This window comes from Lucilia cuprina, chromosome 5, assembly GCF_022045245.1.
Source record: "Lucilia cuprina isolate Lc7/37 chromosome 5, ASM2204524v1, whole genome shotgun sequence".
NCBI lineage: Eukaryota > Metazoa > Arthropoda > Insecta > Diptera > Calliphoridae > Lucilia > Lucilia cuprina.
The window spans coordinates 50,397,451-50,425,391 of NC_060953.1; the positions used below are offsets into that span (position 1 = coordinate 50,397,451).

At 28.1% G+C, this 27,941-nt stretch overlaps 1 protein-coding gene across 1 annotated transcript in view; it reads right to left on the reverse strand.

Moving 5' to 3' along the window:
• The window catches only part of LOC111680394 (connectin), a 91,633-nt gene that overhangs the window by 42,700 nt on the left and 20,992 nt on the right, over window positions 1-27,941 (reverse strand). Inside the window, exon 3 of the mRNA XM_046952131.1 lies at window positions 7,879-8,959. Coding sequence (XP_046808087.1) covers window positions 7,879-8,835 — 957 coding nt within the window. The 5' untranslated portion in view covers window positions 8,836-8,959. The remainder of the gene's footprint in view (window positions 1-7,878; window positions 8,960-27,941) is intronic.

Here is a 27,941-nt window from a genome sequence, read left to right on the forward strand (position 1 = left end):
AAAAAAAAAAACATGAAAAACAATATCTTTTTTCTGTTTTTGTACTTTTTGGCATATTAATATTTTCCTTAACGTTAAGCAAATTTAATTTAATCAAAAGAAACAGAAAATATTGAAACAAAATATCTAAAAAGGAAATAAAACAACTGAATGAGGGAAGGGGAATAAATGTTAAAATAAAATATATAAAAATAATAATAAAAATACAAACACTAATACGGTTACTTCCGCACAATAAAATTTTCCAACTATGTGATGTTGTTACTAAACAGGAGAAATATTAAAAACAGATAACAATCATTGTCATCATCAACAAAAACAACAGCATCAGCAGCATTATCAACCGGCTATATAGAATCATCAGCATTGACAGGCATCATCATCATCATCATCATGATCATGCCTGTTATTAAAGTCAATAGAAACCAATATCCTTTAAAAGTACAAACACGTTCTTTTACACACAACCATACATGCACAAAAACTTATTTTTTAAACAAACACAGACTTTTTGTTGAAATATATATGTTTGTATTTATGCTTCCTAAAGACAATACCTTTTTTTAGCCTTAAAACAACAACAAAAAAAGAAATAGAATTGCCAAATAAAAGGCAACATTAAAGTAAACAAAAACAATATTTTGTTGCTATTTTTTTGAAAATCATATTCCGGCTTCTACACACATCAATACGCATTATTTGAGAAACAAAAAAAAAAAAAAAACTTTAACAAGAAAAGCCCTATAAAATTCTAGCCATTATGTTAAAATTCTGTTTTTTTTAAGTTTTGCCTTGTTTTGATTTTTTTTTTTTATTTACAAATTTTTTTTCTGCACTTATCGTCATGCAAAAGCATATTAAATGACAAGAAAAAAAATTGAAAAATAAGTACCGAAGCAGAAAGAAATAAATAAAAATACGCATAAAATACAGCAAATGAAAAAAGTGCTTCTTTTGACGCCAAAAACAAAAGAAAAAAATACGCCTTAACGTCTTTTATACGACTGATCCGAATCCCACATGCCCTTCATTTATAAATATTTTATAAACACTGGCTTTTGCTGTGATAAAGTATTTAATATGAGGAAAATTTGTAGACTTGTAAAATTATTTGTTAAGTTATACAAAAAGAAATTTATGTTTTACACTAAATTTACATAAATTTTTAACGATATTTTTTTTTTTGTTGAGCAAAAAACAAATAAAACCCTTAGAATTTATTATGAAATTTATTTGCGGTATTTTTTGGATTTTATTAAATACTTTTAAAGAGTAGCTAAATATATAAGTGTATTTTCTTTTTTAGAATACAAAAATAATTAGAAAATAAATTAATTTTTAAACTAAATTGTTGTTTATAAAACTTATATTATTATTAGAAATTAAATAGTGCTTCGGTAACAATCGTCCTTGCAAAAAACACTAATCTACATTGTTCTTTCTGGTTATTATGAATTTTAAATAAAATATTTCAATAACTGATTTAGTTTGTTTCTATTTTGTTAAAAAAGAAATATTTTAAAGTGATTTAAATTAATACCTTTTTTAATTTAGGTTGTCGTCAAATTCAACATCTCATTACTTACCCCTCTTTCTCTCTCTTAACAGAGTATATAGTGTAAACATCAAAGATTTGTTTTGCTTCGTTAATATCGCATTTTGTCTCCGAAGCACACCGATTGCTCACTCAACACTATTGTGAATATGTTGCATTAGTTGCGATTCAGAGGTCGTCCAGATCAGACCAGACCGACAAGTTGAAGGCCTATATCAAAGCATTTTACAAGACTCTCTTTCAAAATTATAGGAAGCTACTCATGCAACAATTCTAAAGGTTTGTGAGCAGAAAAGTTTCTTTTAGAAGAGGGGAAATTGGATGACAAGTCTCGGTCAAATGTTGAAATATCTCTAAAATATTATTAATGAAATGTTGGGAAGTTTTGACACATCACTTTTAGTGTCCCATCTGACCTGTTTGTTTTAATCGAATTAAATAGTATTTTCTAATAAATTTATGTAGATTCTTTACACAGGCCGACAAATTTTTAGTACAGATATCAATGTCAACTTTTCTAAAGAATTAAGAATAAAAATTGAAAATCGCCATTTTCGCCAAAGCTACTTTAATAATGAAATGTTGTATGCCTTTTCACCGTCTCTTTTCGAGATATCCTCACCTAAACTTGATATAACAATAAATTCACACATTTTGCTTTTATATCACAAAAAAATGTATGTTCCAATTTTTCACAACTTTTAATGTGAAAGTACTTTTTAAATTGTTGTAATATCTTCTGTAGTTATTGAGATATCATCCATTGAAGATAACGGACTGACAGATATCGTTAAATCGAATAATGAAAGTGATTTTAAGATAAGAGTGATTGCTATATGTTTGTTCGTTATAAACAATATTTACAGTATCCTCCTGGCTGTAGTATCAGTGCAGAATAAGGAAAATATTTCAAATGCTAATCCATTACTTGAAAGTTGCCAGAATGAACTCAGATTCCAAATGTGATGGAGGAAATCTTAGAATATTAGATTTGGGTTCATCTGTGAACTTTCCTTTAGAAACGTCTTACTTGGTCACAGGCTTTCGACTTTTTTTAAATTTTCTTTATACCTGGTTCCATTATAAATAAATACTGGTTCCATTATAAATAAATATAGGCTAAACAAGTTCTGAAGCACATTTTTCAGTGAAAAAAGCGCAAGAATAGAATATTTGAAATAAAAAGTATTAAGATCTTTTTGTGAGTAATACACGCTTTGGTATTAAGCAAGTGCTATAAGTGTATTCATTTGGATTTTTCTAGCTCACTTAACATACCAATGTCTAATGTGCCAATGTCTACTGTTTATATAGGTGGTAGTATGGTCAATTTGTAAATATTTCAATGATCTCAATGACTCACCGAATATCAGAGCCATTTTGGCACTCAAATGCCCGATATCAGTTTTAAACATTTAATAAATATTAAAAATCAGGTTTTAAATCTTTAAAAAAATCTGAATCCAAATGGTTTCTTTAATATTATAGAAGTTCAGAATTCCTCTATATATTAGATTATTCGTAACTATACGACAACTAACAAACAAATAAAAAAATATGTATAAAGTAAAAAGTCTGCCTAGAAAAGTAAAACGTAAGAATATATCATGTGATAGAGACGAGAGATTTGTACATAAGTATCTTTTTTGTACAAAATAAATGGAAAAAGTATATTTTATATATCAGTATTTCGCTAAATCTATTGTCTAGTCTGAGAAATAGTCTATTGACTAGTATGTGGTGTAGTGAATTTATCGATCTAGTCTGTGAGCTCGTTTGTGCTACTCTGTGGATTAATAAAAAGGACTATTCCTTTTTATTTAAGGCTGTACGATCCAGCTGAAAATTTATAGACAAATATGTAAACTTTTTTAATTTTATAATCACATTTTTTCACTTTTTAACATTTATCTCTCTTAAATTTTCACCTCCAAAGTCAACACTTCATAATAGAGTTAGTGTAGGGTGAAAAAAAGTATGCTTCAAGTGTTATAAAATAATTTGTAAGATTTTTGTTCTATTGTTTCGAAAAACACTCCACTCACACTTATTTTCTCGAAAAAAAAAACGAAAAAAAAATGTGAACAAAAAGATAAACGATGTTCAGCCATATATTTATTTTTGTATAAACTTTCAACACTTGAATTGAAGAATAACAACAAAAGCAGCAGCAAGCATTAGTAGTGTTGTCGTTAGGGATGTAGCAGCAACAGTTAAAAACGAGAAAAAAATTACACAACAAAACGCCTACTACCATCAACACTCAAACGCCTCAGTAAGCTTGTCACGCAAACAAAGATCTAAAAAAACACAAAATTCGTAACCATACGACAACTAACAAACAAACAGAAAAAATATGTATAACGTAAAGAGTCTGCTTAGAAAAGTAAAATGTAAGAATATATCATGTGATAGAGACGAGGGATTGGTACACAATCCCTCGTACAAAATAAATGAAAAAAGTATATTTTATATATCAGTATTTCGCTAAATCTATTGTCTAGTCTGAGAAATAGTCTATTGACTAGTATGTGGTGTAGTGAATTTATCGATCTAGTCTGTGAGCTCCTCTGTGCTACTCTGTGGATCAATAAAAAGGACTATTCTTAAGGCTAATGCAGTACACTAGCATACAGACTAGTCTACAGAGTAGTAATTTTTCACCATACCAGACTATTAAATTGACTACTCAATACACTACTTCATAGAATAGACTACAAAATAAGAAGTAGACAAGTCAATTACCTATTCTTTAAACTAGTTTTTTAACTATTCTGTGAAAATATTATTAAAAATAGATCCATGATTTCTATAGCTAGACCCTCAAGAAATGTTTATATAATCCATGAAACTAAAAAGTACATTTCATGTGGTAGGTACATGACATCTCAATCCCAACATACGATTAAAACTCTAAGAATAATGATAATATTTCTAAGCAAAAGCGTAACAAAAAAAAAAACAGCAGCAAGAAATATGAACAGAAAGATAACAGCAAAATCAAAAGAAGCAAAAAATAGAAAAAATTTTTCTAACACTTGAAGTTTTGTAATGGTGGCGCATGGTGTAAGTCTCATATCTAAATTTTTTAACATAAGTAAGGATGAAAACATAAATACATACGCATAAACGCACACACAGTAAACAGCGAACAGATAGACATACAATACAAGCATACAATGTGAAAAATAAGTTAAAATCTTGACTGTCCGTATGTCTATAACAAACGCCAGTATGACTGCGTACGACAGGATATGCGACCACTTTTGCAAATATGACAAAAAATTAAAAAAAAACATAAATGAAAGCCATTGAGAAAAAAAAAGACTTGAAAAAGAGATATTAAGCTTTATAGGGTAACTCCTACAATTTATAAGAGTTTTTCTTTAAATATTTGTTGTTTTCTGTGCCATATGAATGTACTTTCGTTTTTGTTTTCTTTCCAACACTTTATTCTTTATTTTATTTTTTTGCCCGCGTCTTTTACTTTTAAGCTGTACATTATGTTCGGGTGTCTAAATGATTCTTATAGTCAGATAGATAGACAGCCATACCATACACAACACACTTACATACATACTGACAGATAGATATGTATTGCTAAAACTTATTCATACATTCACACTCACATTGTAACCATATCTAACAAGGATTTATGCTTATCTGTATATTGTCAGTATAGGTTTCTTCTTTTGAAAGTTGTGTGATGTTGTTGTAAGTCTGTGAAATTCTAAAAGTGTTAGATATATATTATTTTCTTTAAGTTTTTCTTCTCTTGATGTTTAGTTTATTTTTTGCAATTTAAGCTTTTGGTTGTAACTGTGTCATCTTTTTCTTTATTTTTTCTTTGTTTTTCTTGTTTTTTTTTTCTTTTCTTATTATATTTTCTGTCATTTATGACAATGTCGTCTTGATGTCGCACAGTAGTGAGTTTTGTGTATAAACGGCAGGTGGGTTGAAAATTTTTATAGTTTTTTACTAAATTTACAATACTTCCAATTTTTTTTGTGAAAAATTTGAATTTTTATGTAATAATATAAGTATGTACCACAGGTTGTATACAGGTTGTATTTATTAATAAAAATATTACTCATACCACATGTAGAACTCATGTATATTTTAAGCTTTTGTAAATATACATAAAATTCAAAGAAAAACTTGAAAAAAAGAAGTTTCATGAATAGAAAAGAAGTAATTTTAATGAATTTACTTTTAAATTGACCATGTATTGGTGCTAATTACCAAGTTAATATTTGTTTTTGTTTACTAGTTAAAGCTTCTTTGAATTCATATGTAGTAGGAAAAATATTTTTTTTTATTTATTTTTCTGCTGCACTGTGCATCATTTATGTTAAAAGTTTTCATTTTGCTTATTTATTTATTTGTCAAAAGGCTTATAATATCTTTTTAGTTTTCTTAAAGTTTAAAAAAAAACTTTTTCTCGACACACATAAGTATATAATAATACGTATAAAACTTTGTAAAATAGAGAAAACAGAACACCCTCAAATATGATACAAATATACCAATATATCTGTACATGTGAATACAATGTATTTGTAGTGTATATTAAGTGAATTCAATATTCCAGCATAAAAACGTCCACTAGAATTATTCAAAAATAAAAGAATCTAACTTTCTTCAATAAAAATCTTAAATTTTTTTTATTGGAATCTGATCACAAAGTAAAAATCTATTTCTCACTCTTTCGCACAAACGAATATCAATGTTTTTTTTACTATTTTTTGAAAATGATTAAAATCTGAAATGTTGGTTAGAACCTGAGAATATAATTCATAATCTAACCACTATTTTAGTCAGGTTCTTAACAATTATCCTTTAGACAAGTTGGATAAAACCTGGCCACTTGTCTATAGAAAGTGATTGTCATAATCTACTGATAAACTTACCTATAGGAAGAGTTTGTCTGGGGAAAATTTTCTTCTGAAAAGTTTATCAGAACTTTACCACTTTTCTGTATGAAAGTTAATTGCAACATTACTAATTCCCTAGAAAAAACGGGGCTCAGAAGATGACAAATTTCCTTTTTATATTTGAAAAATTTAATAGAATATAACACCGTCCGACATTTAAAATTATACACGAACCGGATGATATATGTCTGAAACTAAAAATTTAATGGAGAAAAACTGCTTTATTAGATTTTAATTTCGTGATCCTGTGTCCTTTTTAAAGGACTCTAAAGTTTTAAGAAGTAAATTTTTCAAAAAATATTTTAAAATACTTCTACCGATCAAACGATTGATGTCAAGCTAACAAAAAGTGTTGTAAAATATTTCGTGTTATTTTTACTTTATTCTGTCAGGATCAAATAATGTATAAAAAATCTTTCAACATTTTTTTGAAAAATTAATATTGAGAGCTTTAATAGATTTTTGACAGATTTACAAAATATTTCCCAACTCTTCTTGTTGGCTTAACAGCAACTTTGACATTGTATGATTAGTAAAAGTATTTTAAAATATTTGTTGAAAAATTTACATTTCAAAACTTTGAAGTCCTTTTGAAAAAATATAGGATCACGAAAGGAAAAAACTAAAAACGCAGATTTTTCCTTAAATTTAGAGCATCAGACGTATATCATCCGGTTCTTGTCTAATGAATTTTGTATATAAAATGTTGATCAGAATCTGAAAAAAAATTTTATAGCAAAATTGATCAGAATCACAAAATTTTTTATAAGAAAACTTGATCAGTATCTAATACTTCTATAGAAAAACTTGATCAAAATCCGACTACTGTCTTCTTTCTTTATTTTGTTTCTTTTGTATTTCTTTACACATCTAATACGTCTCCAATACATATATATGTGTATGAATATATGCAATTGTCTTGTTTATAAGAACATATATGCATACATGAGCATGTATAATGCCGACATTCATATATATATATATATATATATATATATATATATATATAATATATATATATTATATATATATATTATATATATATATATATATATATATATATATATATATATATATATATATATATATATATATATATATATATAATATATATATATATATAATATATATATATATATATATATATATATATGTGATATATATGCATACATACGTTATAAATAACTAAAATCTATTATAAAATGATTTGTTTTTCAATATTTTGCAAAGAGATTAAATTCAAAGTCGTAAACATTTTGCATAGATAATACATCATCTGCAAATACACATAAACATATCTGTCAAAGTTATTTTTATCCCATAAAAAAACAAACGCAAAAAGACCCATAAAAATTACGAATTGCATATAAAAATATTTCGCCTACTTACCTCTATTTTATTATCATCCAATTCCAATTCAGTTAAACTCCACAATTCAGCAAACACTGTATCACCAATGAAATTGATATTGTTGTGTGTCAATTTCAAAACATTTAAATTACCCAGACCCTTAAAGATTTCACTTGTCAAAACGGAAATTTGATTGTGAGCCAAATTCAAATAAATCAAACGCACTAAATCGGAAAAGAGACCTTCGTGCAGATTTGAAATATTGTTGTTATTCATGTTAAGACGTTCACACAGGGGAAGATTGCGGAAAGCATTGCGATCGATTTCAAAGATTTGATTGTGTTCTAAATTTAAATCTCTCAAGCGTATATGATTGGCAAAGGCTTCCTGATCCAAGGCCATAATTTGATTATAAGTCATGACAATACGTTCCAATTGATGTAAATTAGCAAAGGCATGACTGCGTACAATTTCTACTTGTGAATATTCAATGGTTATGCTAGTCAAATTCTCTAAGGGCTTTAGGATATGGGTGGGTATATAGTCCAGACGACCATGATTTTGTATAACAAATTTTAAATCACGTAAACGTGGCTGTTGATAAAATCTAGTCCAGGTGGTATCGTTTTGTAGTAGACCATCAGAGAATACCCAACATTCGGCCTTTTGTACAGGTACATGATTTTCATCCGGTGTACAATAACACATAAGTTTCATATCACGACGTCTGACACAAAAACCAGTATCATCGATGGGTCCTTTATACGCCGCTGCCGATGAAATGGAATACGCTGAAGAGGCCACCGATGAAGGTACTGATGAGCCATAGGTATTGTACTGATTGGAGGCGGTGGAGGAGGATATACGATCGTTACGTCTTCTGCCTTCTTTATCTCGAGATCTAGATGCCACAGAACTGATGGAGGTCAAGCAGATTATTAGTATAAGTACAATTGCCATTGAAGGCTGTATATTATTTAAACGTGTCGTTAACATGTTTATTTATTTAATTTTGGTTTATTTTGTTTTTATTTGTATATAATAAAAAGTATTTTATAAGTGATTTTTAGTTAATGATTAAAATCTCGTCTTCCGTTTACAATTTTCTCTGGTTTTTGCACTGTAATGAAAATGGAAAATAAAATGTTTATATTAGTATTATTTGATTTTATATTTATGTATAAGTGTGTTGGTATGTGTGTGTGTGTAAAAGTGTATGGAAATGTTTGCAATTAATTAAGATTCCTGTATCTTGGTTGTTAAAATCTAAATTATTTATTACATTATTTTATTGTCATTTACATAAAATGTTGTCTCTTTTTACTACCACAAGTCTTAAAATAAATGACATTTTTATGGTTACCCAACATATGTTTAACAGATTTTCATCATGCGTAAATAAAAATAATTTTGCAACAAAATTTGTGAGCTCTAAGATTGTGCAAAATGTTTGCCAATAAAATGTTTTATTTATACTCCACATACTATATGCATAAAAACATAAATATTTATTTTCAAAACAACTTTAAGTATTTGTTCAAATATGGTCTTAATTAATGGTGAATTATTTATATTTTTAACCAGATAAAAGTGTTCTTTAAGAGCAATATAAAAGATAAAATCAGTATTTGAATATTTGTCATGATACTTAAATTTTATATATTTGATAAAAAGTTTTAAACAATAACTAAACAGTTAACAAAATCCATAAAATTGGTATTTTAGAAATGTTTGTTTTAGTAAAGGAAACAAACAATTTTTCTTATTAACATCTTTGCGAATACACTTGCGTATAACTTTATGGTCGTTGCTCCACACTGCTTCATATATAAGTTAAATTTAACTTTTTCCATATGTGTTTGTATTTTTATATAAACATATACCAATACATATTATTTATATACTATTACATAAATACAATTATTAAGTTATGTTTTCATATTTTGTTGCTTATGTGTTGATTTCAAAATTAAGTTAAAAGTTATTTTATAAAAGATCTTATTTACTTCCATACACTCACACACAAGTACTTACATAGACATAAAATATGTATGTATATAAGAAAATATAGCTAGAGGACACAAACAATATTGTATAGATTTATTGAAAAAAAAATTGATAAATCTGTGTGGCGGTGTGAGAGAGGGATGCTTAAAAAACCGGCATATTTATTAAGGTAGTTGTATAAAATTTTGAAAATTGCGAAGGTATTGGTTCGAATTAATTTAACACAAAATAAAACGCTATAAATACTAACTCCCTTATTAGCAAACAAAATTTTTATTTTATAAACGGTTTATAAAAAAGATTTTGTAATGAAATTTTCTTTTATAAAATAAAAATTTTGTTTGTGAATAAGGGGATAAGTTTAGACTAGGCTCTATATAATATTAAAGTTTAAGTTAGTCTCTTTCCTCTTTAAGATTTTAGTTTTGCTAATAATGAGGAATACAATCGTGAGTGTAGTATTTTTTTAAGCCGACTCTAGATACTAATCTCGTACTGTTTGTAGCCTAACATCCAGACTGTAATCATGTGTTTAGGAAAGTCTATAATATTATATATAATCTTAACTTAACTAAGTCCATACAATAGTCTTGTCTATAAACCAAAACATAGCATATAGTTTTGATTTTAATCTTGCGTTTAGGTCGTACAAAAATGTTATTATGGTCTTGTATGTAGCCTAGACTATGTTGTATATTTTAGATTATTTTCTTGTTTATAGACCAGACAGCTTTCTTGGGTATAGTCCAGACTATGATCTTTTGTATAGTCTTGTCTATAATCCACACTATAATCTTGTCTGTAGTCCAGAATATAGTCTTGTATTTAATTTAGACTACAGTATTGTCTGTAGTCCAGGCTACAGTCTGGTTGTAGCATAACATCCAGACTATAATCGTGTGTTTAGGAAAGTCTATAATATTATAAATAATCTTATCTTAAATAAGTCCATGCTATAGTCTTGTCTATAAACCAGAACATAGTCTATAGTTTAGAATTTTATGTTGTGTTTGTAGCCTAGACTAGAAACTAGTCTATATTTTAGACAATTTCTTGTTTATAGTTCAGACTGTTTTCTTGTTTATAGTTTTGTCTATTATACACACTATAATCTTGTCTGTAGTCCAGAATATATTCTTGTCTGTAGTTCAGACTACAGTATTGTCTATAGTCCAGACTACAGTCTTGCCTATAGTCCAGACTACAGTCTTGTCTATAGTCCAAAAAGTAGTCCGAGCTATTGTCCAAACTATAAATCAAGCTATAGGCTTGCCTTTAAATATCCAAACTATAGTTTTTTTTCTATAGTTCAGACAGTAGTGTTGTACATAATATACATATAACATAGTTTTATCTATTACCTCTACTATAGAACTGTTTACACCGTGCAACAGTAATTTTCACACATGATCTATGTATACAGGAAACTGTGAACCATTACAATTTACTCTGTTTCAAATCAGATCTTATGCTTCTGTAAAAGGACTTTAAAGTTTAAAGGACATACGATTTCAAATGATGGAATTCCAAATTTGTATAATAAAGTTGGTATCAATATTAATATCAAACGAAGCTGAGAACCTCTGTTTCTAAATAATATGATTTTTAAATCTCAAAGAAAATTTGTCACAAAAAAGTGGTTAAAAGTTATTGTGTCAAAAATGAGACCTTTTTTAATTTTTTCTCTGAGTCAATTAAATAATACGTATAGAATGTACAGATTCCCAGCATATATTTGCTACAAATATTAGTCTCATATAATACATATAAATATTTTAAATATTCATTTGAAATTGTAAGTCCTTTATACTTTCAAGTTCTTTTATAAGGACATAAGAGCTGATTTTAAAAATGTTAAAATTTAGATTTTTTTTAAATAAAGCATTTAATTTGTTTTATTGTGGAATATTTTTACTTTTTGTTGACAAAAAAGAGAGATTTTCTACAAGAGGGCTCATAGGGGAGAAGGGGTAAATATGGGCCTATCCTTATAAATTTTGGTAGATGAATTTACGTCTACTTCAAAGTCATTTATGTAGATTTTAATCGTTTTATAAGTAATTATAAGTTAATTTTGACCATCAAGTCATTTTCTGAAGGGGAGTCTGTATGGGGGCTAGGGTCAAATGAGGCCCGATCACAATAAAAATTAGTATTGTCAATTATTGTTCTATAAAACTAATTTTTGCTGATTTTCGTTGACACTATAAAACATTTAACGTACTTATGAGCATAAAGGCCGAATTCGGGGGGTACGGTTGTATGGGGGCTAGGAGATTTCAACCATTTTCAATAGCGATCGTCCTTGAACCAATGAAAGAGTATGTGCCAAATTTCATCAAATTATCTTGAAAATTGCGACCTGTAGCGTGCGCACAAGGTTTACATGGACACACAGACAGACAGACAGACAGACAGACAGACGGACGGACAGACGGACATAGCTAAATCGGCTCAGAAAGTGATTCTGAGGTGATTTGTATACTTTAAGGTGGGTCTAGGGCCAATATTTTTCGGTGTTACAAACTTCAGCACAAACGCATTATACCCTCCCCACTATAGTGGTGTAGGGTATAAAAAAGTTTAGATTTCTTACAGTTTTTTTCAGGAGTAACTAACGAATGTTATTTAAAAAATTTTCATATAAATGCGTCTAATTAAATATATTAATTAAGTCTCTTCTATTAAAAACAGCAACTCATGGACAAAAAATTGCAAATTGTTTTTTTTATAATCTAGAAACAAAATTTGCCACTGTAAAAGTTTTTTTATAATATTTATTTATGCACATAAAGAGTGTATATATGTGTGAGTTATTATTTGCATGTGAATGTGAGTAATTCAAGAATAACAATATTTCGTTACATTATGGTTTGGTGGAAAATTGATAAGAAAAAAACATAACACCATCAATCATATATGGTGGCAATTTGTTTACAATAATAATTTTTTTTGTATTTCTTTTAACCCACTACATGCATATTGATATGAATGTTTTTTAACACATACATGTATAGGTACATGCAAACATAAATGAACGATGATGACAAGATGGTTTCAACAAAATATTGTTCAACAACAAAATAATTTACTTTAACCACTGAATCAATACTTCAATACTTTAGTGAATTAAAACTTTTCTGCATAAATTTCAAATTGTTAATATATAAGTATTTCAAACTTCTACTTTAAAAAGTCTATATATTCTGTTAAAATAATTTAAACTTTTTTAAAGGCAATTTCCTTAAACGTTACACTTAATTAAACCAACTTTTTGTGAAACAACAAACTCATATTTTTTTTGGTTTCTGAAAAAATAAAAAACAACATGAAATATGTAATATTTTTCTTAAATGCTAAATATTTAATAAAATTAAAATCCATTTAAGTATAATAAATTGCACACTTTACATTTTTATCTTGTGCGGTTTTTATATTGTACTACACAATTTTTATGAAATTTTTTGATTGAAAAAAAGAAAAAAAAAACGAAAAAGAAAAATATGAATCTTTCTTGTTCTTTAAGATTTATGGGACCTTTAAAAGAAACAAGAAAAAGCAAAAAATAAAAGGAAGTATACAAAACGCGTTTAAAAATCTGTTGATTGTTAAATATTACAACTAAATTGTCCTCCTTTTTTTGTATGTATGTAAAAGCATACACGAAATACACTTTCATTGGGTACTTTTATGATGATGTTGCCAGTTGCTTTTATAACGGGATACATAAAGTCAACTGCAATTTTTGAAATATTTTTTTGTTCTCACAGTTACTCATCAAATATAGTATAACCAGCTACTAGCTAGTGAAACAAACCCAGTCAGCCAACCAACCAACCAACCAGCCAGCAGTCAGTCATTTATTCTGTCGTTTTCGCATCCTTTGTTTTATGAACTTAGTTCAGACTTTCTTACGCTCGCTGTATAATAATGAATAATAGATGATATTTTATTACAAACGTTTTCTTTATTACATCGTTTTAGTTTAGATTTTCTTCTGTCCTTTTTTTCAATTTTTGTAATATGAATTGAATGTTCGAAGGACATTAAGTATACGAAGAAAGGAGTGAGAAAAAAATGTAGGTGAATGAAAATTTTAATGGACAAAATAATTTGTAATTAAGGTATTTAAATGACGGTAAATTATGTCAGTATTTTATTTAGAAAATAAGATGTAAAAAACACTGTCAGGTTAAGGTTGATGCGAAAAAAAAACTTCCAAATAATAGAATTTTAGAAAAGGATAATTTTCGTTTCTAAGGAAAGAAATGTAAAGAAATTTAAATGACTACTGATTTAATTTCTAAGTATCGAAGTTGAAATGAAATAGATCAGAATACAGTGTGAACTATAGATCTGCCTGAAGCCTGAGAAATACAGATTAAAATTATGTATGACCAAACTTTTTTTCGAAACCACAGTCCAGAACAACAGAACAAAAACTGAACTACTGATCAGAATATATTCTCAACTATAGACCAAAGGCTAATTAATAGACTTCAACTATGAATCAGTCTATACTCTAAACAATATAGTGACCTATAGAATACACTAAAGTCTGAAATATAGACCACACTTAAGTTCAAACTAGAGGCCAGACCATAGACTGAACTATACATTAGTCTCTAGAGCAGACTTTAGTCTGAACTATAAAGTAGACTATTGTCTGAACTATAGTTTGAACTAAAGTATAGACTATATTTCATCATATTTTGAACTGAGGAACCTAGAGTCTAAATTAAGCAAATGTGTTAACTAGACTATATTTGGAACTAAAGACTTGCATATATCTTGAACTGATCCAGACTGTATTAGATATTATTTATTTTTCAGAAAATAGATTGAACTATATACCTGACTATAGTCTGAACTATGGACAAGTCTATAGTCTGATCTATAGAGTAGACTTTAGTCAGAACTATAAGGCAGACTATAACCTAAACTATTGAGCAGACAATATTTCGAACTCTGCAATGAAAATAGCGATCAGACTGCAGACTGAAGTATAGAGTTCATTACACTATATTTAAAACTGACCAACCTAGAGTCTATACTAAAGTACAGTTTTAACTAGACTATCGTCTGAACTAAAGACTTGTATATAGTTTGAACTGATCCAGACTATATTAGATAACATTGACCATACTAAACTCTGAATCAACATATTTATACGAGCTATAATCTGAACTGTAATCTAAAATATGGACCGAATTATAGTCAGAATAACAGATCAAAAAGAATATAGACTTGATTATAATCAGAATTATAGAATAATCTATATTTAGTCTGTCTTTAGTACACTATTAAAATTGTGTACTAAAGACGAGACTACAGACCATACTATAGTTTGAATTAGAGACTTGACTATAATCTAAACTATATGCTAGCCCGACTATGTTTATGTTGAACTTTAGACCAGACTTTAGCTTTAAGGATAAAATATAGTCTTATATATGTACCAGACTACTGTCTAAACTGGAGACTAACCTATAAGCTTAACTATAGACAAGACTGTAGAGCACACAGTTGTTTGAATTATTGACCTGATTATAGTCTGTGGGCCAAATTCTAGCCTAAACAATTTATTAAAAAAATATTTATACTATAAGATATAGACTTACAGTGTAAGTCCTCTTTCATATTCCAACAATTTTTCACAAACCATTTAGTCTTTTTAAATAAAACACTTTATATTTTGTTTTTTTATACTTATATTTTCAGCCTGCACATTTAGCCCCAAGTATTTAATATCAAAAATTCTCAAAATTGTCTTCTAACTAATGGATTTAAATCTTTGTTAATTCTCATTTAATCCCAAAAACCATTTGAACAATAGTTTTACATATAACAGATTTTTACTACACTTTAAAATATATTATACAAGGGTTAAATGAAAACACACAATACTACATCTTTTCAAATACCAACAGTACAAAAAAATCAAAAAATAAATATAAACTTTTTTAGGGAGTTGGTTTTATTATTGTTTAATTTACATTTTATTATGATTGTTTTTCTAACAGAGTTCAATAAGTATTGCAAGGTAAACAAAAACAACATCAGCAACCAACCAACGAACTATTCAACCGTTTGCTATGTGGTAGTGAGGGTAAAAATACATACATACTTATCTATCCATTGTAAAATAATTGTTTTGTTTAGTTGCTACTGATGTTGTTTGTTTTTTTTTTTGTGTGTCTTTGTTGTTCTTTGTTTTTTCATATTCCAAAAAAGGTTATTATTTTTTAATAAATTCTTCAATAGGTTATTGGCACAGAGAGAGAATGTAAATTAAAAAGAAAATTAAAGCCTCTATCAGCCCTTCTACTTCTAACAAAAGGTTAAAAGATGAAACAATCTCAATAGAACACGATCAAAGTGTATTCATCTATATAACTGTAGAGTTTGTTGTTTTAGACTTAATATAAACATTGAGTTGTTATTTGATTCTTGATTTTAATGTTTTTGTATTTTTATTATTATTATTATTATTTTGCATTTCTTAATATCCTTTTGTGTGAGCGAGAACTGTATGATGTTAACAGTTTCTGTGATGTTCTTTCGCTTCGTAATATTTTTTTTAATGTTTTATTTTATATCATCTTAAGAGTGATGGCGGAGGAAAACTTATTTAAGTTTGAGTTCTATTTTTATATTTAGAAAACATCAAATAAATAAGGATTTCCCAGGTATTATTTTTTATATGTACTTGTAACTTTTATGTTGGGGGTATATTTTTTATGATAATACTCAATACTCTCTATTATTACTCTAGTGCCAATAGCAGAGATGAACAATTTTTTTCCACATGGTTGAAATTATACACTAGGCTAGAGCTATAGGCCCTATATTATTCTAAATTGTATATAAGATTACAGTCTGAAGCATGAACCACACTACAATCTGAACCACTAATAAGTAGGATTATAAAATGATTTTGAAATATATGTCAATATATAGTCTGATATTCAGACAAAATTTCAGTTAGATAGAACATTGATCTTGACTAAAGTCATAACTATACTATATATAAAACAGCTTTACAATTCTATAGATCAAACTATAGTCCGATATCTAGATCTGATCATACTTAGCAATAACTTCCAATACCCTTTAAAGGTATTAAATGCTAAAATGTACTTACACAATAGCATTTTTAGTCCTTATTTAAATACTGTAAAATCATTGGAGGCAAGTACTTATTACGATCGTCTACAAGTAATTAAAGAAATAAGTGAATGTAAACGTATTCGGATTCTATATCTTCACGAAGAAATTGACTAATGAATTATTAATAAGACATAATTAGATTACTTATGTGTAACCAGGATGATCTGTAGTAGTCAGAGAAAAGTTGTAGTAGTCACGAAGAAGTTGTCTGATGATTTAGAAAATATTTATATGCCACAATATTAATAAGACGTTACAAGACTACTTATGTGTAATCTGGACGATATGTAGTAGTCATAGAAAAGTATCTTTATGTGGTCTTAACTACAGTTGACAGCCAAAAACAAGTATGAATGTATAGTCGGGCGTAGCCGACCATATGATACCCTACACCAGTCAGTATGTATGTTAAAAATGGGGATTATTTAAAAAAATAAAGCATTTGGTTTGTTTTTTTAAGTTTATTTCGGAATATTTTTACTTTTTTTTGGCAAAAAAAGAGATTTTTTTAAGAGGGCTCAAAGGGGAGTAGGGCAAAATATGGCCCTATCCTTAAAAATGTTGGTTGGGGGAGTTAAGTCTTCTTCAATATTATTTATGTAGGATTTAAAAGTGTTATTAGTGTTTTTATGTGAATTTTGACCTTTAAGTCATTTTCTGAAGCGGAGTTTGTATGGGGGATAGGGTCAAATGAAGCCCGATCATTACAAAAATCGGTAATGTCATCTAAAGTTCTATAAAACTAAGTTTTGTCGACTTTTGTTAACATAATAGATCATTTAAATTAATTATAAGCCAAAAGGCCCTATTTGGGGGGTACGGTTGTATGGGGGCTAGTCGAAATATGGGACCAATTTTAACCAATAGGCTTCATTCTTGGACCAAAAGAAGTATGTGTGTCAAATTTCATCCAATTATCTTGAAAATTGCGACCTGTGCCTTGCGCACAAGGTTTACATGGACAGCCAGCCAGACGGACGGACGGACGGACATAGCTTAATCGACTCAGAAAATGATTCTAAGCCGATTGGCATACTTTAAGGTGGGTATAGGATGAATATTTTTGTATGTTACAAACATCAGCACAAACCCAATATACCCTCCCCACTAAAGTGGTGTAGGGTATAAATACACAAATGAACCACACAGCCAGAACCATCGGAATTACAGAACGATAGATCTTAGCTATAGGCATACTAAGTGTGAACTGTATACCCCACTACAGTGTAAACAGTGGACCTGTAAACAAAACTATATTTCTAACTCTATACTTAACATTAGAACAGCTTATAGAGTGATATAAAGATCAGAATTTTGTCTATACTACTCCTAATATGAACTACACACACTAATATAGTGAGATATATACTTTTGTGTGAGATATAAACTAATTCAAAAACTCCTTAAGATAGTTCGAAAGGAGGATGTACATATATACATAAAATCCGAAGAAATACACCTAGGCCTCTTTTGGGCCTGTTGTGCACTCCTTAAAAAGGGCCTCAGGTGGGAATCGAACCCACCATCTGTGGTCTACCAGACTAAAACACTAACCACTACCCTACCGGAGGCCAAAAAACTCCTTTAACTAGCTCCTATTTTGACCAAAAGATTTCCCATTCCTGTTGTCAATATTAAATTCTTGCTTTTATTATCATTTTAAAATATCCTTTCTGCCACAAATACAAAACAAACACATGCTCACATTATAAATAAACCCATTCCGGGTTTCTCTACTTCCACAACTATAACAACAACAAGGTGATTTTGTTATGTTATTTATTTTTTTTTTGCTCTTGTTGGAATTGTTTATTTCAATTTATTTCCTGTATTTAGAGTCCTGTTCAATGTCTAGGTGTTGTGTGTAGGATCTCTTTTGTTTGGAAGAGACTCTAAAACGAAACAGTTCTATAAAAACACATAGAAATTTTTGCTTCAGCTTGTTTAAGTAAAATTTATAGTGTGATGTTATTATTTTTATTGACAATACGTGACGTGTTCTTATTGTTTATTTAGTTGCTTCGGTCGTTTCTTGGGTTTTGTTTGTTTTTTAGTTCTAACAGTCTGTCAGCCAAACCGTCATGTAGTCATTTAGTGGGACACTTTGAATGGGTATCCTTGAATTTATTTCTTTTTATTAGAAAAATATTCTTTCTTTCTTTCGTTGGCTCTTTATATTATTTCGGTAGTAATGTTTTCTGTTACGGTTGTCTTTTTATGCCACTTTTTAATACCACAAGAAACAAGCATAACAACAACATATTTTCTATTTACTGCCACTCTAGACAACATCATTGCCACACCGTATACGAATTTATGTATTTATGTATGTGTGCAGGTTTATTTCTGTCAGTAGTTAGCATAGTGTAGATTGGTTTTTGTTAAACGTTGAATATGGGTGAACTGGCACGATATCATATAAAAAATATATTTTTACTACACATTTGTATAATAAACATATTTTTTATTATTTATTTTTGTTTTACATTAGGAATGTTCACTTTTTATATGGTTTTTACATTAATGTGGTTTTAACATTCGTTACATTCGTTTAATTAAAATATATTTATAAAAATTATTTACCTTTTTCTAAAAAAGTTTTAATTTACTTCTGGAGAATCAAATAATTATATGAATTTTTGAATGGCTATCTATACTCATTTTTATAAAATTTGTTTACACGTAATTGTGTATATAAATTCTCTATAGATTTGTGCATATTTGATTATTTACCTGTGTGCACGCATACTTACTACATAGATACATACATACATATGTATATACGTTTGTAATATTTCTGTTATTATTTACATGCATTTATTATTTACCGCCAAGGTTTATTTGTATTTTTCAATTATTTATTTATTTTACAGACAATAATTGAAAAAAATTTTTTCTGTTGAATATACATAGTTATAAATTAGTCTTATTTATCTAACATAGTTTCATTAGGGTATCTTTTTTTCAAATAAAATTTATTTAATTAAAAATTTATTTATTGATTAAAATTTTGCTCACAAACTAAAAATTCGCATCTTAATTAAAATTCCTTTATTAACAAAAATTTAATTTTTTATAAAAAATCCTATCTTTGATCGTTTTTTTTTTTATTAATAATCCATTTCATAAAAACAAAGAAAATTAATATAAATTTGGTTTAAAAAAAGTCCACTTTTTACCACTGTCATAGTAACACAGCAAAAAATGGGTAATAAGTTGTAGTAGTCCGAACAAGCGAACAGTCAAATATAGTCGAAGGTATACCATTTTGACAGGATCAATCCACTGGTGAGATGTAGTATTGTATGGTATTAGATCCAGAAAGTAGCCCTGAGAAATCTCAATATGTAATAAAGTTTAGACCCAGGTATCTCGCCAAGGTTGGATATAAAGTGACTACCAAGGAAAATGTTTCTCTTAAGTAGCAGCTAGATCAGGGCTTTTACAGAGAAGATGAAAGATCGTTTCTTCTTGTTTCTTATCATTGCTACTGCAACAGTACTCATTGAAGGAAAGTCCAAGTGGTCTTGCATGTCTACCTAGTACCCAGTGACCTTTTATTATTGTTATCAACCTCCCGAGTACTTCTGGTTTTAAAGGGTCTTGTGCGTTTCTCATTCAAAGAAAAAAAAAAGAATCTGTAGATGCTACTTTTTATAAAGCCCAACGGTGTTACTACTAAAACGGCATTGGAGATATCATAAACATATCCTCTTCTAACATGATGATCTGAATGTTCATTTCCTATGGGCAAGGACCTAATTTACGGCAATATTAGACAGGTGACCCAGCCTTGAAATTTTTCTTGTATTATCTCACTAGTTAGGTGCACTAGTTTAGAGAATATTATTATCGTATAGTATTCTATAAGCTTACATTATTGCAGCCTGAATAATACTACATTTGTTGGGATGGACGATGAAGAAGCTTCACCGCAGTTCATTTTAGAGCCACATACTCATACACAACTACTTACTTTTTAATGATTACTAAATACCGACATCATTACTTTTAAGTACTGTTACAATGACTTACATATAATTAAATACTTAAATATTTTTTTTAGTTTGAGCATTTTTTCCACTACATAGTAAATTAGCAATGACTCGACATCTAAACCCAGTAAAAGCTGGGTAATAGCTATCAGTTGTAATTACTTACCTAACAATATACTTTTCAATGACTGCTACAAATGGTCTGGATTACACAGAAGTAGTCTAATAAGGTCTTAGTAATAATCATTTGTGGTAAGTACTTGCTTGCAATTTAAACTTATTTCCTAAAGTTTTAAAAATTAAATTTTCGATTATCAATCGTAAACAGTCGGCTAAAAAAAACTAAATAATATAGATTCCAAAAACCCATTACAAAAGCATGACTACAATCTTATAAACAATTAAAAGCATTATACACTATAATTAAATAAATAAAGTATTAAAACACTTAAATGTCTACTTTTAGCTACAAAAGTGCAAATATCTGTTACAACTTAAAACAATTCAAGTTAATGATAAAAACCCCTTTAGAAAAACCTTAATCTATACGGTAAATAAAGAAACCATCTAAACAATTAATTTCAAACACTTTCACAAACTATTATCAAAAGAAATTTTATGTTGTTTGTTTTTAATTTAAGTTTGTTAAAAAAAAAAATAAATGAACAATCAAATGTATTCTAATACATAAAGAGACAAACCAATACATTGGGATTTGGTTGGTAAGGAATCATTAGATAGGGGTATGTAGATTTTTTTAAAAGAATTTTGCCTATTTCTGTAGTCGTGTTAAAATTTTAACTTAAATGGCAAAATCCAGTTGGAATTTTTGTCTTAATTAAAAGATAAATTTATATACACATTCGTCTTACTCTTGACATAAAGGACTGGGAATGTTCCAAACCAAATCGAAATATTGAACAAAAATTTTTCCATAGTATTCTGTAAAAAATCTTTATATATTTTTTCTATTCAAAAACTTTCAACAAGTTTCCTATAGAAATTTTATCGGCAAGTTTTCTATAGAAAAATATTCGACAAGATTTCTATAGTAAATTTTTAAATAAGCCTTTTGTTGTAAAGCTTTCGACTAGTTATCCATAGATATTCTTTTGAAAAAATTTCTATAGAAAACCATTTTATATGTTTTATTAGAAAAAGTTTTCAAAAAGTATTTAGTAGAAAATATTTCGGCAAGTTTTCTGTAAAAAAGCATTCGACAAGGTTTCTATAACAATGGTTTAAACAAGTCTTTTATTTAAAATCTTTTGACAAGTTATCCATAGAAAATATTTCGACAAAATTGTTATAGAAAGCCATTCGACATGTTTTATTATTAGTTTATTTTTCGTAAAATTTTAGGGAAATTTTTTATAAAGCATGAAACCAACTACAATTTTGTTAAGATAGCTTTCTGTAAATTTTCTTAAAAAAGCTTTAAGTTTTGTTTCCATATTTTCTTGCTTAAATGGTGGGAGTACACAAATCACGAACATGGCCATAACAGCACTAGCCAACAGACTTATCAACAGATTAATCCGATAACTAATCATTAGTTTAAGGCTGGCCAAAGGTAGAATCATTTCCCAATTTAAAATTTCCATAATAGCCCTACAGCAACTCTGTAGTTTCTTTCTAAATTTACTTTTCCTACTGGGTTTCATTCAAAAGAAAAACTTTGTATATCAATTAAAGAGTTTAATTAATACTACAAACTTGTTAAATTGTTTTAATTTAAACATTATACCATCACCTTTATAAGATTTGAATACATCTTACACACTTTTCTCTTCAGATACTTTTATTCTTTCAATTCTTTCGTTTTGTCGGCTTTCGTTAACAAGGTGTGTAAAATAAAAGAGAAGAGGAAAATTTCTTTAGAAACTTATTTAGTGCTCGAAAACAATGACAATTTTCTTAGACCTTTAACACACTTTCTGTCAATTCTTAATAAAAGAAAACCGTTTTACCTTCTGTTCCGACTTTTATAACCTCTCCCGGTTTACCCACCGACTTTCTTACTGTCTGTCTGTCTGTCTGTCTGTCTCTCCGTCTATGTGTCTTTAAGTAATTTCTACCTGTTTGTTTCTTGTCTATTTACGGTTAAAATGTTTTCGCTTAAATAAAGTTTTCTGTCAACTTATTTACTTTAGAAGTTTCTCAGCGTATTTCTTTTCTTGGTGAACAAAGTGAAACAAAAAATGTGAGACTATGGATACGCTGGGTGTTGGTATTGCTGAAAAGTAATATACAACTTTTTCTTCGAAATAATAAAACACAATAAACTTTTACTTTTTTGTTTTAATTTTAATGAGTTATTTATTCTTATTGAGGGTATCAGTCCATGAATTCCTAACAATTATAATGTCAAAAATTTTTAAGTGTGTGAGCTGAATTGACCGATAAATATGTTTAAATGGAGGTCAAATAAAGTTTTGTGAACTTTTGCATGTGGCGTACTTTTTTTGTCTGAGATTAATTTAGTGAAAGTTTTTTTTTTTTTAAAGTTTTTATAAGAGTATATAACGAGTCAAATAGGTGTTAACTCTGACAAACTTGTTGGTAAAAGTAAAACATGAGAATGAAAACTTTTTTGTTACTGAGAATTCTTTTTGAAAAAAAATTATTTTTTATGCTTGAAAACCAAAAAATATTATTGCTTTTAAGATCGAAAAGAGTGATATATTGTTCTGGATCATATGGATCAAGTTAATTTTTGTTATCTTCGAGAAATATTTTTGTTTTAACTTCTGATCTTAACATACCTGGAAGTCATGATTACTTGGCCTCATTCTAAAAGAGTTTCCTTAAAAAAGTTTTCAATAGAATTATATAGAAAAAAATCAGAAAGAACTAGTAAAACAAGTTTTCTGTAGAAAATTCAAGGCTTTTTCTATTCCAGCAATTTAAAAAGATAAAGTTTTAAAAAAGTTCATACTAAAAGAGTTTCCTTAAAAAAGTTTTCAATAGAATTATAAAGAAAAATCAGAAAGATAAAGCTTTAAACAAGTTTTATATAGAAAAGCTTTAAATAAGTTATTTATAGAAAATCTCTAAACTAGTTTTCTATAGAAAGGCTTTCGACAAGTTTCTGTAGAAAATCTTTGTACAAGTTTTTTAGAGAAAAGCTTTAGACAAGTTTTGTATAGAAAAGTTTTCTACAAGTTTTCTGAAGAAAAGCGTTTGTCAAATTTTCTTGAGAAAAATAAATCTTTATGTGGAAAAATTCGACATACATTTTCAATAGAAAAACGATGATTTAAGTTTTGTTTCCTACAGACAATTTTACATTTTCAATGGAAACGTTTTCGACAAGTTTTCTATAGAAAATCTTTTACCAAGTGTTCTATAAAAAATCTTTAAAAAAGTTTTCTATAGAAAATTTTTCAACAAGTTTTCTATAGAAAATCTTTAAAAAGTTTTCTCTAGAAAATCTTTCAACTAGTTTTCTATAGAAAATTTTCCAACAAGTATTCTATAGAAAAACTTTTAACAAATTTTTTAGAGAAAAGTTTTCTAAAAGAAAAGCTCTCGACTAGATTTCTATAGAAAAGTTGTATATAGAAGCATTTTAAACATAATCAAGAAGCTTAAAATAAATTTTTGCAATAGCCCACAGTACGTATGATTAATATTAATTTTGATTATTTTTATAAATTTATTCATACTTTCCATAATGATCAAAGAATTTGGAAAATATAAAAGTAGTTTAAAAGCTTAAACTTTGGACATATATTCAGAATAATTTTCAGTTTAATTTAGAAAAAAATTAATTATTTAATATTAACACTTAAGATTTTTTTAATTTACATATGCTATGGTTATTGAACCCATAACTCTTGGCACTGTTGACTAATAGTTCTACGTATACACGCCATGAAACTAGTTCAATTAAGTCGCTTACAATTTAGTTAATAGCTGAATAAATATACACATACCAAAAGTATATTTAAGATCTACATATAGACGTTAGTTACGTACCCAGCTATGACTATATTTAAAACCATTTCATTTATTATTTTCTTTAGTTTATTTTTTAATGAGGAAAAAGGTAAATATCATTCGAAAAAAGTAGAAAAGAAAAATACATATATAATGTATAATTTATACATATGTATGTCTACATGTATGTGTTTGTTTACAGTGTATAAAGAAAAGCTTTATAAATTACAAATTACTGGTACATGCATGCAGTACAAATAACTACATGTTATACAGTAGCATTTATATTATTGTGCAAGTTTATATGTATAAAAATATAAAAATAATGCTGGGAAGTAATCCCGAGGCTAAAAATCAGTATTTTTTGAGATTTAAGTTAAAGGGTTTTTTAATAAACTTTAGTTTACCCTCTCCTTAAAAACTTACGGGATATCAGAAGCGAAATACGTTGACGGATGTTAAACTTTTTTCCCAGTAAAAATATATTTATTTATTTTCTTTTGCATTATTTCATGCACATACACTCACACACACATAGGTATTAACATAACTGACTCACTCATATGCAACCAGTTATTTGAGTGGTGCATGTGGTAAATTGTTGCATATAAGAGAAAAAATTAATTTCGTTAACTTGAATTTATTTATTTTTTTGTCCATATGTCTAACAGTATTATAGGGGGGGGGGGGGAGTTTGTACGTAAACCTCTTTCTTTTTCCTCTAGTGGCTGGAAATGCAAAAAAAAAACGGCCAAGCAAAATACTTTGCTATACTCACAATTATAGTACAAGTATTAACAAATATTTTCTTTACAAAACGTACAACGTATAATTTTATATGTCGCGACATATGACGCGCCATAAAATATTGTATTTAAATTGTTTTTTATTATTTTTAAATTTGATATTTTGCATGTAGTCTGTCTTTTCTTTTTACATAATTTCTGTAAATAAAACAATAAATGATAATAAGACAATGGAAAATTTGTCTTTTCAATGGACTTCATTCTGTAGCCTAGCAACAGCTTTTGTTTTTTTTTTTTTTTTTTGTATTAAGGGCTGTTTATCATTTTTTTGTTGTGATTTCTTTTAGATTGTTTAAAGAGATATAATCAGACATTTTAAGAAATAACTGAGGCATATATAATGATGTTAAATATATTTAAAGATTTAATTTAATATTATAATCCCACTGTTACTCTTTGTAAACATTAAATTTAGATTTCCTTTTAACTTATTCATAAAGCGTGTTTTGTTGTTTTTCACTTTGCCAAAATTTAACTTTAGTCATTAATTAGTTATTCAAGAATAAGTGCTCATCAATTTATGTAGCATACAGTACGTATGATTAATATTAAATTTAGGGTATTTTTTAAAGATATTTATTTACAATTTTTTTTTTAAATTTCTTTAGGTAAGGTTGATAGGAGCATGTTGTGGACCCCTTATCATAAAAAAGGGAAGTGAATGAATTATTTTTCAATGTTTAGATACTCAGTCTCCTAAACGTAATTCCTATGAATCTTCCAATCCAAGATACTTGAATCTAACCTCAACTGGCAGTGGCAGGAAAGTGCTCCAGTGTTCCACTATCCTCTCCATATGCTCTACATACGTCTGAATCCATACGTCAAATTTTGTAAAAATGTCCTCGTAATCCTGTGTGTTCAGTCAGAATACGTACCAACATACTACCTTTAGACTTGCTCATTTTGAGGAGATTATTCGCCTTGCTCTCATCAGGGTCTTTCCATAGAATCTTCACGGATCTGCTTCATTATTCCTAATCTTTATTATATATTAAATATTTTGATATAGTTTTAAAAATAAATAGTTTCTCTTTCCCACCTTTTCGTAATTTAGCAGTTCTACTATAAGTTGATCAACAAATCAAAAGAAAACGATTTTACCTCAGTACAGTGAAAAGGAGGTTATTCATGGACGTTACCGAAGTTGAGCAGGGAATACGATGTAAATGGGAGTGAAATGTGCAGATTTTTAGATTTAATCAGGGGGCACTTCAGTTAATAGAGAATTTCTTTCCAAGAATTTTTCTTTTTTGACCTTATTCTTAGGATGGATATTTAGCCAATTCTATTTATATGTTTTTGTTAAATAAAGGGAATAACAATAGATCCTATAGATCTCCTAGGAGTAACATATATACAATAGAGTCAAGAACTAATTTAAACTAAACTACTCTACACAAATCAGCCCCATCCATTAGTTAGTTAGTTTAAAAGGAGGATGTACATATATACATCAAATCCAAGGAAATACACCTAGGCCTCTATCGGGCCTGTTGTGCGCTCCTTAACCTGTGCCTCAGGTAGAAATCGAACCCACGACTTCTGGTGTACCAGACTAGAACACTAACCACTAACCTACCGCAGGGCATACTCCATTGAAATAGACGTGGAAATCACTTTTTCCCGATCATTAAAAGGAGTTTCCTTGCAAAGGTTTTAAAGTTTTCGATATTCAATCTACAAAAAATTTTAATTTTTTAATACTAATTAAAATATTTTTTTATATAAACAAGTGTGATTGTTTTGATTAAATTAAGGATTGGATCAGATCAGAGCAGTTTTTGTTATTAAATGACCCGAGAAAAAGTTTTTTTCTTATTAGAACACTACTGACTACTACGTAATGATAGGTTATAACCCAACTGTACGTATGATTAATATTAATTTGAATATATTGTAGAATTTTTTTCATAACTTCTACTACATAAATATATATTTTAAGTAAATCAAACGGATTTTTATAGTTTAAAATATAAGCAACACTTTAATACTTTTCTGCAAAATGAAAAATGAAAATTTTTACAATTTTTAAAAATAATGTTTAAGCTCTATCACTTTTAGCACCTAATCCAACCATCTAGTCAATAAAAATATTCACAATATGTTTAAAATTTAAACGATCCTTTTGAATAGTAACCAATACAGGTAAAAAATTGAGTAGTCTCTAAACTATTACTCA